The 13,091-nt window shown below is 26.5% G+C and overlaps 1 protein-coding gene across 1 annotated transcript in view; it reads right to left on the bottom strand.

Moving 5' to 3' along the window:
• LOC101238496 (E3 ubiquitin-protein ligase HERC2) overlaps positions 1 to 13,091 on the bottom strand; it is a 124,945-nt gene that overhangs the window by 89,185 nt on the left and 22,669 nt on the right. The window contains exons 6-11 of the mRNA XM_065814049.1: positions 9,074 to 9,256; positions 6,437 to 6,555; positions 1,501 to 1,634; positions 1,166 to 1,279; positions 952 to 1,078; positions 228 to 874 (exon numbers count right to left, since the gene is read on the bottom strand). Coding sequence (XP_065670121.1) covers positions 228 to 874; positions 952 to 1,078; positions 1,166 to 1,279; positions 1,501 to 1,634; positions 6,437 to 6,555; positions 9,074 to 9,256 — 1,324 coding nt within the window. The remainder of the gene's footprint in view (positions 1 to 227; positions 875 to 951; positions 1,079 to 1,165; positions 1,280 to 1,500; positions 1,635 to 6,436; positions 6,556 to 9,073; positions 9,257 to 13,091) is intronic.

Genomic DNA, 13,091 nt, shown 5'->3' on the forward strand with positions numbered 1-13,091 from the left:
TAATATTTTTTCGTTTCTAATAAAAAATAAATTTAGATTTAAATGCACATTTCAAAATTTATAGTTTGTAGAATGAATTAGTAACTAAATCTGCAGTTAATATAACTCCAGATTTAGCTATTTATATTATTTACTAACAAGATTTAATTAGTAATGTAAATATAAATAATACAATTATACAAGAAATAGTAAAAAATGTAATTATATAATTATAAATAATAAGCTACCTCTCATTAATTCTGTAATTGTTGTAGCAATGTTTTCTGAAGAAGGAAATAAAAACGACCATCCTGATTCAAGAACTTCTCCTGCAGCAGCATTGTATTCTTCATTAGTCATTAAGGTCATTATCACATTTTTTAAGTCCACATTATAACTTTTCATGCTGCCAAACCCAATAATGTCTGGTAAAATGTTATGAGCTCGAGCTGAATCAAACTGAAGTTTAAGTAGTGAAAGAATATTGCAAATAAATTCTTTCTTATAAACAGTATTCTCAATCAAGCTAGCTTCAATTAGCAAGATTGATAACTGCTCGAATGATCTAGTCTTTATTTCAATACCGAAAGGAATTTTCTTTTTGAGTTTCTTTGTAAGAGAAACTGACCAGCAAAAAATTTGATGTGGCCCTGCCATAATGTGGTTTATATTCAAAGAGCTCACCCAACCTAATAACACTGGCTCACGTATTAAACTTTCATCTTCCTCTTTACCACCCAAACCACCCCAACAGTATACATTATAGGATTGTGTTAATGCAATACAATGGTAAGCTCCAACACTGACTGTTAAAACACTTTCTTTACTTAACTTTTCAATAGATTGTAAACAAATTTTTTCTTTAAAAGTTTTTTTACTAAACCTGTCTTTTCCCCTAAAATAAAAACAAACAAAATGTATAAAACCTCTTCAAACAGGCTAATAAGAAAACTGCATACAGAAAAAAATTACCATCTCCAGACATGGCCATTAACGCTTAAAACAATGTAGAAATACTTTGCAATATAAACTTTACTGATCTCAATGCTTTCTTTGGTAAGTAAGTCAACAGTGTTATTTTGCCATGACCATATATACCCTAAAATAAAAGTCAATGTTATTCAGTTATGAAATGAAATCCAAACATTAATGTACAGTATTTATAATTTAGTATAAGTAAACATACCTCCTTCAGTTACAATTATAACTTCAGATTGATATTGCGAAAAAGTAACATCAACAACACAACTGTTACCAAATTCAGAAAACGTCAGTGGAACAATTTGTTTATTATTCTGTTCTGTAAATGAAAACTATAATAAACTTAAACCAAATATTACAGCTTACTGAACTATAAAAAAAAACTAAAACTATTATCTTAATATTTTTATTTAATATTGTAATTACTGCAATTATAAAAGACTTTAATATTATAAAAAACAACTATATAACCATTATAGTTATATTATAATTAACAGATAAAAATCTATCAAATGTGTCTACAAAAATCACAAAGATCACCTCCAGATAATTCATTTTTCCAAATACATAACTCCGATGAAGTTGACAAAGCAGCAAAATGGCCATATCCAGCAAATACATGACTTATCCCATTTTTGCAATGAATAGGTACAGACGTGAGATGTTCAAATTTGCTAGATTTTACCCCAAAAAAAATTAACTACAATTATATCATATTATAGTAAACAACAATTAATTATGAAGAATTTTAATGTTTTTTAAAGCCAGTTAGGATTGCTATAAAACATTTACACAAATTTATATATTTTAATTTTTAATAATTATTTCATAGCATTTTATTATTTTAGCAAAAGTTTAATAAATATAGAAAGGGAAGAATGGTACGGAACAGACCAAAACCCGTATTTTACGGGTCTGACCAGCTAGTAACAAATAATAATAAACAAATAATAATTCGTTTAGCTTTAACTTTTTAATAAATAGACTTTAATATAAGCTCGACTGATTCGAAGATATCAGTGAAAATATTTAGCTTGATATCAGTGAAAATACTTAGCTATAAATGAAGTTTTAGTTTGATAAATTATTATAAATAAAATATTAAGCTAGATATTTAATTTTTAAACAATCAAAGTTAGGAACTTTTATTGAAGTGCTACATGATTTGATATTTTATTACATGGAACTTTATGCAATTCAGAGTACAAGACCTAGTTAAGCAAAGTTTTTTGTCAAATGGACCCAAAAAAACTGTACAAGTGAATGGTTTGACTTAACCAGGGTATGATTAAGGGATAATATAATAAAGTTCAACGGCAATTTAAAAATAAAAATGCCATGCTGAATTTAACTTTCAAATAGAAGAAAGAAATCATTGGCTCTCTTGCACTAAGATTTTTAATTTTAATTTATGTGTGATGTACTTTATAAAAAATATAACTTTGTTGGTATTATTTTACAATAAGCAAACTCCACTGTTTAATTAAAATATTTAGACTTAGTAATTAAAATTTTAATTAAAAGTTTAATTGAAATATTTAGAATTAGACAGTAAAAAAATTTTACCAAAAATATTTCTCACAAAATCAACTTATAATTTTCTCTCTCGCAAGTTTATCAGATAAGGGTGATTGTTTACTCTTGTAACGAAATTAGCAATCACTATTTTTTTCGCCCTGAAGACCATTTACAAGCGTGTTTCGTGTGGGCGGAGCGATCACTCCTGCTTCATCAAAAGACCTGTATAGAGCTACCATAGAGTTTGGGAAACCTTACTACCAGCCAGCCTCAGAACCATTAAACTTTAGAGCTGTACCCTCATTAGAAGCTAACAGGAAGAGTTTCATAGCCACTATCAAGGAGGCACAAGCAAAAACCTATGAGATGAGTCAAGAAGATCCAGCACTCATCATCCTAGGCAGGAAATAATGTAACACAGGTTTATATCTATGCCAGCCAAATAGATAAAGAAGGGGTTTGTAGCTGGTCAACATAATTATTCTGCTTACCCCTAAAGTTTTTGCCTAAGAAGCCTTAGTAGCTGGATGAGTTAACATCTTCCCAAGAAGAGTATTTTTATCGAGACACAATCTGTAGCCTTTCCTCAACTAAAAGCCCCAATGCAGGGGATTTTTAAGTCAGAATTTGTTTCTCCTAGCCTTTGCCTAAAAAGCACACTCTACTAGGCAGCAGGGCATGGGGCAGATAGTACTGGGTTACTAATACCAGTAGCAGGGTGATCGTGATAATCCTGAACCTGACCTAGAGTAACTAAAAGGAGCTAATTCCTGTAAACAATAATTTAAAACATTAAGCATGATATTTTGGAAATACATTATGAAAAATACTATATCTAACAAAATACTAGAGATAAAGGTGAGCATAGGTTTTATAGTTGTAGTGTCTAGTTAGCTAATGACCTCACCCTGCATCAAAACAGATTTAAACCATTTAAACAGAACATTTAAACATTAAGACAGAACACATATACACAAAGTAACTTACAAGTGAGTCAACACCACACCAGAGGTTCAGAAAGAACACAAACATACATAAAGTAATTTACGGGCAAACCAACACCTCACCGGAGGTTCAGACAGAACACAAACATACACATAAACATTAACAGACAGAACACAAACATACACATAAACATTAACAGACAGAACACAAACATACAGATAGCAACTTACAGGTAAGTCAACACGGCAACACAACAACCTACAAGTGAAGTTTTCATTCATTAATTCAAGCTTGTATTCTAAAAATCAGCAAAATCTGAGATGGCATGGTGCCGAATTATTTTTTTTTTAGTTGATTTGACATGGAATGACCCAACAGCTTAGGTTATAGTTGCTGTTATAGTGTAATGAGCATGTTATGATGTAATGATCAAGTAAAGTATTTAATACAACTACAATACTGCTTTTAGTAATTGTTTTTACTTAACATGCTCAAAAAAGTAAAAATGGAAATATTAAAATATTTAAACCACTTTAATAAGTTGTAGAAACTATTTAATATGTTTATGCTGACGATAAAACACAATTTCTAAATAATATTGTTATTTCTAAAGAGTATTGAGTTAAGATAAAACAAATTAAATAAATAGAAATGATTAAAAAAAATGCATGAGCATGCATATAGACCAAACAAGTAAGGTCAAAGGGAAAAAACATTAGATCTCACATTTTTTATAATTTATTGCAATACTATTAAAAATCAAAGTATAATAAATTTAAATTTAATTTTTTTATTCAAATGGTTTTTAAGTTAATGCTTACAATCAATTTTTTTGTTCTAATTATTTTGTAATAAAAATGAGAAAAATATTTGGTTTAATAAACGGATTTATATTTCGTTAAGTTTAAGTATATCATTAAATTATTTTTTTGGAAAAAAATTTCTTTGAACAGAAATAAAATAATTTATCTTTTTTAATTTAAATTTTGTATAATTTAATTTTTGGTTTAAAGTTTGCAATAGCCACTGCTTTAATTTTTGCAATAGAATGTTTCTACTTTAAAAACTATTTTTAAGAAACAAAACAAAAATTTACTATTCAACATTTCTGGTAAAAATAATTTCTAGTTAGAAGCTTATATTATGTGCTAACAACATATAAGATATAAATAAAAACATTTGTATGGCTAACTTTTGCGAGTCTTTGAGTATATTAAGTAAATAAATATAGTTGATAAAGTAATATTTGAGAAACTGTAAGTTACTGTAGTAACTTAACTGGTTGTTTTGATTTAGTTTATAAGTAAATTTACTGTGATGTACTTTATCAATTCAGAAAGTCAAAGTAAATATAACTTTAAAAAGTTCAGGGTCATTAGAGTGAAAAATGTTGAAGCAAAAAAGTTACTTGTTTCTATTAGCATTGATTAACTATTAGAAAAATTTTAATTAAAACAAATTTAATATATATTCTAATATACTTAAAAGAGTAAAATTAATAATATAAAATTGTTGATAAAATAATAATTTAAATTAATAATAATGAGTTATTTTAGTGCAATGTTTTATATATAGTTGGTTATGTTGATGATAAGTCAAACTAGTTTTATAATTCACACCCTGATTCAATTACTAATTTGTAATTAGTAATTACTAATTAGCTAGTCATTAATTTCCATATAACAATAAACTTGTTCAAACAAGGCATAGTTACATCCTAAAATCCTATGACATTGCATAACTTAAAAAAAAGCTTGATGATTTGTGGTGGTAATGAAATACCTTGTGCATTAAAGTACATATATTTTGCAATATGCAGTACATATTGTAATTGCAGTAAAATGTTAAATGTTTCTCAACAATTAGTATTATCCCTAGCTAGATCTGCAAGAAAACAAATTTTACTTATGTAAGTGCAAAAGCTTAGGCTTCAACAGAGTGACTTCCGCCGAAGCTTTGGCTTTGGCAAAATCTTAGCTTTGGTACATCCCTATTCAAAAGTGCTTTACATTGAATCAAAATCTCCGAACAAAAGAGCAAATGATCATGCATCTATTCAAAAAATAAATTTAGCGTGGGGTACTTTACGAACGCTAATAAAAAAACTTTGACAAAAACATTACTTATAAGAATTGCCAAAAAAAATACTAAATTAGAAAAAAAATTAACAATCAAAAAAAAATTACAAATCGCAAAAATATTTTTTTTAAGAAAAAACTAATCGCGAAGGTGTGAAAAGCAATTGCAATTTGCGATACACTTAATTCCAGCCCTGTATGTTTATTATATATATATATATATATATATATATATATATATATATATATATATATATATATATATATATATATATATATATATTTTTTTTTTTTTTTTTTTTTTTTTTTTTGTTATTCACCTCCTCAAGGCCATGAAGGCCACTACAGATGAGGAGGCTACTCAATAGTGGTTATAACCCTCTCTCAACTCTATAACTCCGAAACACGAACCTCAACGAACAAGGCCGCTGCGCGGAGAAACAAGTTGAGCGCGGTACTACCAGGGACGTGGTGGGGATCGAACTCGGAACCTCTCGCTTCTGAAGCGAGCCCTTTACCACTACACCACTACCGCATATATATATGTATATATATATATACATATATATATACACATATATATACATACATATATATATATATATATATATATATATATATATATATATATATATATATATATATATATATATATATATATATATAAACTAAAATAGAGTTAAAAAAAATTTGGTCAAATGCAACTTCTTTTTATTAATTTTTCTAGAAAGCATTACAATACTTGAATAATTAAATAGCAGAATGTTGCTGACGATTGTTTTTCTGATATATTTATAATCAGGCGGAACAAATATAAACACACACTAATATAACACACATAAATATATAAATATATATATATATATATATATATATATATATATATATATATATATATATATATATATATATATATATATATAGGATCTAGATACCTCTTATGTCTCCAAGTGTATACAGCTTTATTTTTGTCTAATGCTATAAAATGACCATCATTTGAGCATTGTAAATAAACTATTTCAATATTCATGACTTCCTGGTACACCTCTAATACCTGTTCAAAAATATTTAAATAAATCCAAATAAAAAATCTCATTTAATGTATGAAATAACATCATATCAAACTATTTCTAACATATTAGTTTATTAAATATTTATAATAATAATTAAAAATTTATAATGAATAATATTATTATTAATTAATATATTTATTAAATAATAATAATTATATTAAATATTCATAACTTAATTAATATAAATAATTATATTAAATATTTATAATACTATAATTATTAAATAATAATAAATAACTATATTAAATATTTATAATAAAAATACTTATTTATAATATATAATAATACTATATTACACAATAAAACACTAAAATACAATAACTAATACTTAAGTTAAGAGTAGCACAAAATATGTTAATTATTCCTAAATATGTTAATTATTCTTGTGATGCAAACTTCATAGTTTTTAAATGGAAAAAAAAAATGATTAGTTTTTTTTTCTAGTTACATTCAGCCTGGTTTTAAGAGCACATACAACTATGTGTCTTTTTTAGTGTGCACAGCAAAGTCAGTTTGTTGAACTTTGTAGCGTTTAATTTTACAATTTAGTATTATGTTATTATTATAAAAGTATTTTACTTGGTGTATAATTTATTTTTTTTATTTTTATTTATTTGTTATTTTTAATTTCATTTGTTTACATTTAATAATTTTTAAATTTTATTTGCAAGTTGCTGAGTTAATTTAAAAAAATAACAACTGGTAAGAAAATGATGGTAAAAACTAGTAAGATTGGTAAAATAGTTTTTCTGTACAGTACACTTTTCTTTTTAGTACAGTTTTGTCTTTTTTAGAAGTTTTTAATAAACAATAATTTTGGTTACTTATGCAGTTTTCTTTTAAATTTTAGGGAAATTAAAATCAATGCACTTTTTAATTGAAAGAAATCAATGCACATTTTTGTTCAATTTTTTCAAACTAAAAAATTGTTGAGATCATTACAGTCAAAAAGGCTATATTTTTTAAAAAGTGGTTACACTCCTCTCTCAACATTTTAATTTAGAAACACAAATCTTGACAAACAAAGTTGTTTCGAGGAGAAACAAGTTAAATGGTGTACTACCAGGGATATGGTGAGGATTCAACTCAGAACTTTTAGCTTATTAGGCAAGTGCACAACTACTACCGCTACTGCTACCACTACAACATTATTTACAGTTTTTTGCTTTTTATTGCTTAGAATTAGAATGATTGTGACTAAAAAACTTATTGAGAAAGTCAGGTTTTAATTAAAAAATATCCAAATAGAACTCAAAAAACAAACAATGTGCAAGAATTCAACAAACTGGATAGCAAAAAAAAGAGCAAAATAATGAACTTTCAAAATTAAACCTACTCGATATATCATTTTTATCACACCAAATGCCATCAAAAAGATCTGTTGCAAGAAAACGCCTCTCATGAGTGGCATTAGTACAGATCTCAGGCTTCCTGAAACATCATTGGTGATGATTCCTGAGGATAAGGGATCACTGTAATCCCATTACTTAATTTTAATAGACTATAATGGCACCATCATTTTTTACCTGAACTTCCATTGATTTTCTGCACTTCACAATATTAGCCTTTTGTTATAAACACTGTATTTAGATTATTTATTATACAACTATATCATTTAATACAATTATTTTACACACCTGCTTTAGTTTTTATTTTATGATTTTATTTTATGATTAATAATACACTTAATACTTACTCCCTCCCCTCTCATTCTCACTTAACAGCTCTACAATCTGTTAATAGAATTACCTCTTCCAGCTTGGTCACCTATATGCAATCATTGTATCATAGTAGCAATAAAAATTGAAAGGAATCAATGTGCCTTTTAGTTCAATTTATTTATTTACTTTTTTATTTATTTCTTAAAACTAAAATGATTATGATTAACAAAAATAAAAATATTTAGATAAACTTTTTAAAATGTGAAAAACTCTTTTTATAACTGAACTAATGCTTTAAAACTGTTTTACAGTTTAAACTTATAACCAGCATTTTATCAGTTTTTGGTATAAATACTTATGGGATGAATGATGAACATGGGATGAATGATGAACATGGGATGAATGATGAACATGGGATGAATGATGAACATGGGATGAATGATAAACATGGGATATTTAACTTATCACCAATATGCAAAACTATAGATTGAGTTTTTTAATGTGTGTAATGTTGAAACTTGGTTTTATTTTAGTTATGGCAACATTAAAAACAGCTTTTACAGTTATTTATTACATGTAAATTTATGATTTTCATCATATACATTAATAAGCAATCTTATATATACTTTATTGTAACTATTTTGTACTTTTATGTTGTATTTTTCATGCCAATAACAATTTTTGTTATAGCTATGGTAGGTAAATATATTATTTTATTGTATGTCTCAGATTTTAACAAATTTTAGTGCAGTGCTTTCAGAAACACTTTTCTATTATAAAAGACTTATACTGCTTTAAATTAGATCATAAAATAAAACATACATAAAAAATAACTTACAAGAGCTTCAGTTTCATAGCTGCAAGTGTATATTTTCCCATCTAAAGTCAATATTACAAAAAACAATTCCGTGCAACAAATGGAAGCAATTTTTATATCAAGATTTTTCTCTTCTTTTAGTGTATTGAGAACTTTTAGATTTCCCCAAACCAATAAATCACCATTATTCTTTTTTCTTTCAGCCTGTGAAACAATAAAAATAAAGAATAATATTGAGCTCTTATTGCAAAATATAAAAAATCAATTTTCTGTATTTGTTTAAGATATTACTTTTTTATTTAGGTTTTTTATTAATGGGATCCCAGAGGGAGAGCAGAGACAAGTTGTGCTCATATTAAAAGGATCCCAGAGGGAGAGCAGAGACAAGTTGTGCTCATATTAAAGGGATCCCAGAGGGAGAGCAGAGTGCAGAGTTGTGCTCATATTAAAGAGAATGATAAAAAAAAAATGTTTGAGCTAAATTTTTTTGAGTAAAACAAAATAATAAATGTATACCAAGAAAAACAAACTTTTTTGTTTTACTCGAAGCTTGCTGTCTTTATGTTAGCAAGTTGCTTTGATTCTTTAAAATATACGCTGCAATCTACAAACTTTATAATTTATTCAAGCACATTTAATGCCTAAGACTTTTAGTATATGACGTCATTGTAGAATTTCGATAAGAAATCTAAAAATTCTTTTTTCATCAAATTATAGATTAAACAGATTAAACAAATTATAGAACTTTTTTTTTATTAATATAGATTACTAATGAATATGTTTAGTTATCATTATACAAAAGTTTTTTTTTCATCATAAATTACTATAGAATTTCTTTAATTAAATTTTGGTTTCAAAATCTCTTGTCGAGTTCACATTAAAAATATGAATAAAATATTTCAGATATTTTAAGCTTTTACTGCTATAACTTATTTTTGTGTTATTATTGTTATTAAATGATTATTATCCTTATTAAAATTCTGTTAAAAAAATTATTACATATTATTTAACATTTTGAAAAATTAATAGACCTTTTCACAGTTTCAATATAAAATTTACGTGCATGCAAAAATAGAAGTAAAAATGTAAACAAAGATTATTTCAACGGTTTAAGTCATAAAGGTTTAGAATGGAAAACAAAGTAAATACTGAACCTGAAAATAATGTAAATACTGAATCTTTACCAAATAGAAGTTTCAAGAGAGTGAAAACAAGCACTGTCATTGATTGTAAAAATAACGAATACAATCTAGAAATGAGGAAAGACCTATGTATGATACACAATGTTAAACGAAGCTCTAACTTGTGAAACTGCAAACTACCATATGATTAATCATTTGTTATCCATTATCAACACAAACACACACGCACACAGATATATAACAATATATAAACAACCACAGCTTAGTGAAAAATGGAGAAAACTAATTAACAGTTCAACTCCTACATTATTGCATCATAGTAAATTATTTACCATAAAATATAAAATGAGAGAATGTTCAGACGATTTTCCTGACAGAGCATTATCATTACCCTTTATATCCTTTATATCGATATCCTTCATTAAACTTAGGCTACAATGCTCAGCAGTGGCACAGTGGTTAGAGTTCTGGCTCAGAATCCACAGATCTGAGGTTTGACACCAGCTCTAGCCCAAAAAGCGATATTGGTACGGAAAGAGGCATAAACTTCTTGTTAAATGCTCTTCAGCGGTGCTCTGTGATAAGATCGTAAGGACTTCTGGGAGCACCTAAATAACTACAACAACAAAAAAAAAGGCTCAAAGACATATTATTAAATGTAAGCAATACAAATTTTTCAAACAATGATCCACCAGATTAAGTTAAATTTGATGTTAAGCATTGTTTTATAATAGAGCATCAAAAATTAAAAACGGAAAATGATAGCTCAAAAAAAAACTTGCATGAAATTGAAAAAGATTTACATGAAAAATTAACTTCAACCACATCTGTTGTTATTATGAAACCAGACAAATTTGTATATAAACATAATCCAAACAAATATGTTATTGCAATTTACTCATATACAAACATTAAAAAAATGATAGATCTTGCAACTTTTATACTGGCCTTACATCTGTAAGTGTGTTTCAAGAAAATAAAGTGATGTTAAAAAACATATACTGCTGTTTTTTGAAATTTAAAAAAACCCTAAGCTATTTGGGCCAAAATAAAAGTTATGCAGCAAAAATGAATTTTTAATGATGCTAGTGAAGCTAAGACTTGGATTACTGACAACTGATCTTGCTGACAGAATTAAGATATCTTTAGGATTATCCAGTGCAATATTTTCTACATGAGTTAAAGCTTCTAGCTCACTTTTAAAGCACATGATTTTTGTTCCAAGTAAAGATGTTATAAGACAGACAATGCCAAACAGATTTAAGAAATTAAATTATTCAGACTTGAACTAAATTTCAGATATAACAGAGTTTTTTAATGAAACACCCGAAATTTTAAACTTACAGAAACTAACATGGAGTGAATACAAACATGACAACACTATAAAAACAGTATAATCATTAATAGTTTCTTTAAATAATTTCTAAAGCTTACAGAGGCTAAATTTCAGATAAAGAAATTACAAATCGCAATAATTATAATGTATAATTAAGACTTTAATATTAATACTAAATGTGCTGAAATTTTTATCTACTACACAGTTCCCCTAGTTGGAAAGGTGCAGCTCAAAAGAATTGACAAATGACAATGACAAATAAAGAACTAAAAATAAAAAAATCACTTATTTAAGGTTATTGTGGTTACTGTGGATACTGGGTGGTTGTACAAGTTATTAAAAGACAAAAGACATTTTGAGCTTCATCAACAGAGTTTCCGCTTACAATGTTAAAACTATTTGATGTTATTATTATTATTTGCAAAGCAAATAATAATAATAATATTATCAAATAGTTTCTAAAAGTTATCTAAGAAAACCAATAAGTTTAAACTGACTTTAAATCATAACAAATCTGTTTTTACATTGATAGGTTAAGTATGTATACATATATGTATATATCAACCCTCGGAATTAGGAAAAATAAGGTTGTCTTTTAGAGGTTGGCATCAGGTTGCTAAGAAAATTTGATACAATGGTTTGACCATGAAACATTAAAACGAGGTTGGCAATTTTTTGCTGAGCTCAAACACTTTTAGGTTGGCAGTTAGGTCAGTATTGCCGAGTGCCGACCCTAATTCAGAGGGTTGATATATAAATATATTCATATATGTATATATACACATATATGCTGATAAGATGATTTACGGCAGAGAATTTATTATATGTACATAAGTACAAATAATAAATTCTCTGCCGTAAATCATCTTTTTACACAGGTTCATGTAAAATTAACATAATACATTAATCCACAAAAATGTATATTAAAAAACCACTTTAACATAACTAAAAATAATTACTAATATAAAAACTATTAAACTAAAATCACCATAGAATGTATAATATTATAAATCTCAAACAAATCATTGTTAAAACAACGTTTGTTTATGTTTTTAATTCTTTTTAATTTCTGCACGCGCATAAATTTTATATCGGAACTGTGAAAAGGTCTATTAACAGCATTTATTTGCTAAACTTTTTATTAGGTAGAAATATTCTCAAAATTCTTATTTAATCTTGCAAGAATATATTTAATGAAATTTATTCTGTAAAACATGTATTGCTTATTTTATTTTATTTTTAAGATTGCAAAAAAGTATTATCATGTCAATTTTAAAATTGAAATCATTTAATGAAATACTGTTTTTTTCAATTTTGGTACTTTTTTTATTTGTAATGTGGAGAGACAGGTTTTAATGTAAAGTACTTGCCAAATACGACATATAAATTGGGAAATACTAAATGTAATACGTTTTTTAAAGTGCAATGCCATACATCAGTCTTGAATTATTACCATAAAACATTAATGCTTTAAGTAATAAAGCTGTCTGTAAATTTGTTAAGTGTAAAATCTATAAATATTTTCCAACTAAAAATAAAAGAATTCAGCAAATATCTCTAG

This window comes from Hydra vulgaris, chromosome 12 (genome assembly GCF_038396675.1).
Source record: "Hydra vulgaris chromosome 12, alternate assembly HydraT2T_AEP".
In the NCBI taxonomy this organism is placed as follows: domain Eukaryota; kingdom Metazoa; phylum Cnidaria; class Hydrozoa; order Anthoathecata; family Hydridae; genus Hydra; species Hydra vulgaris.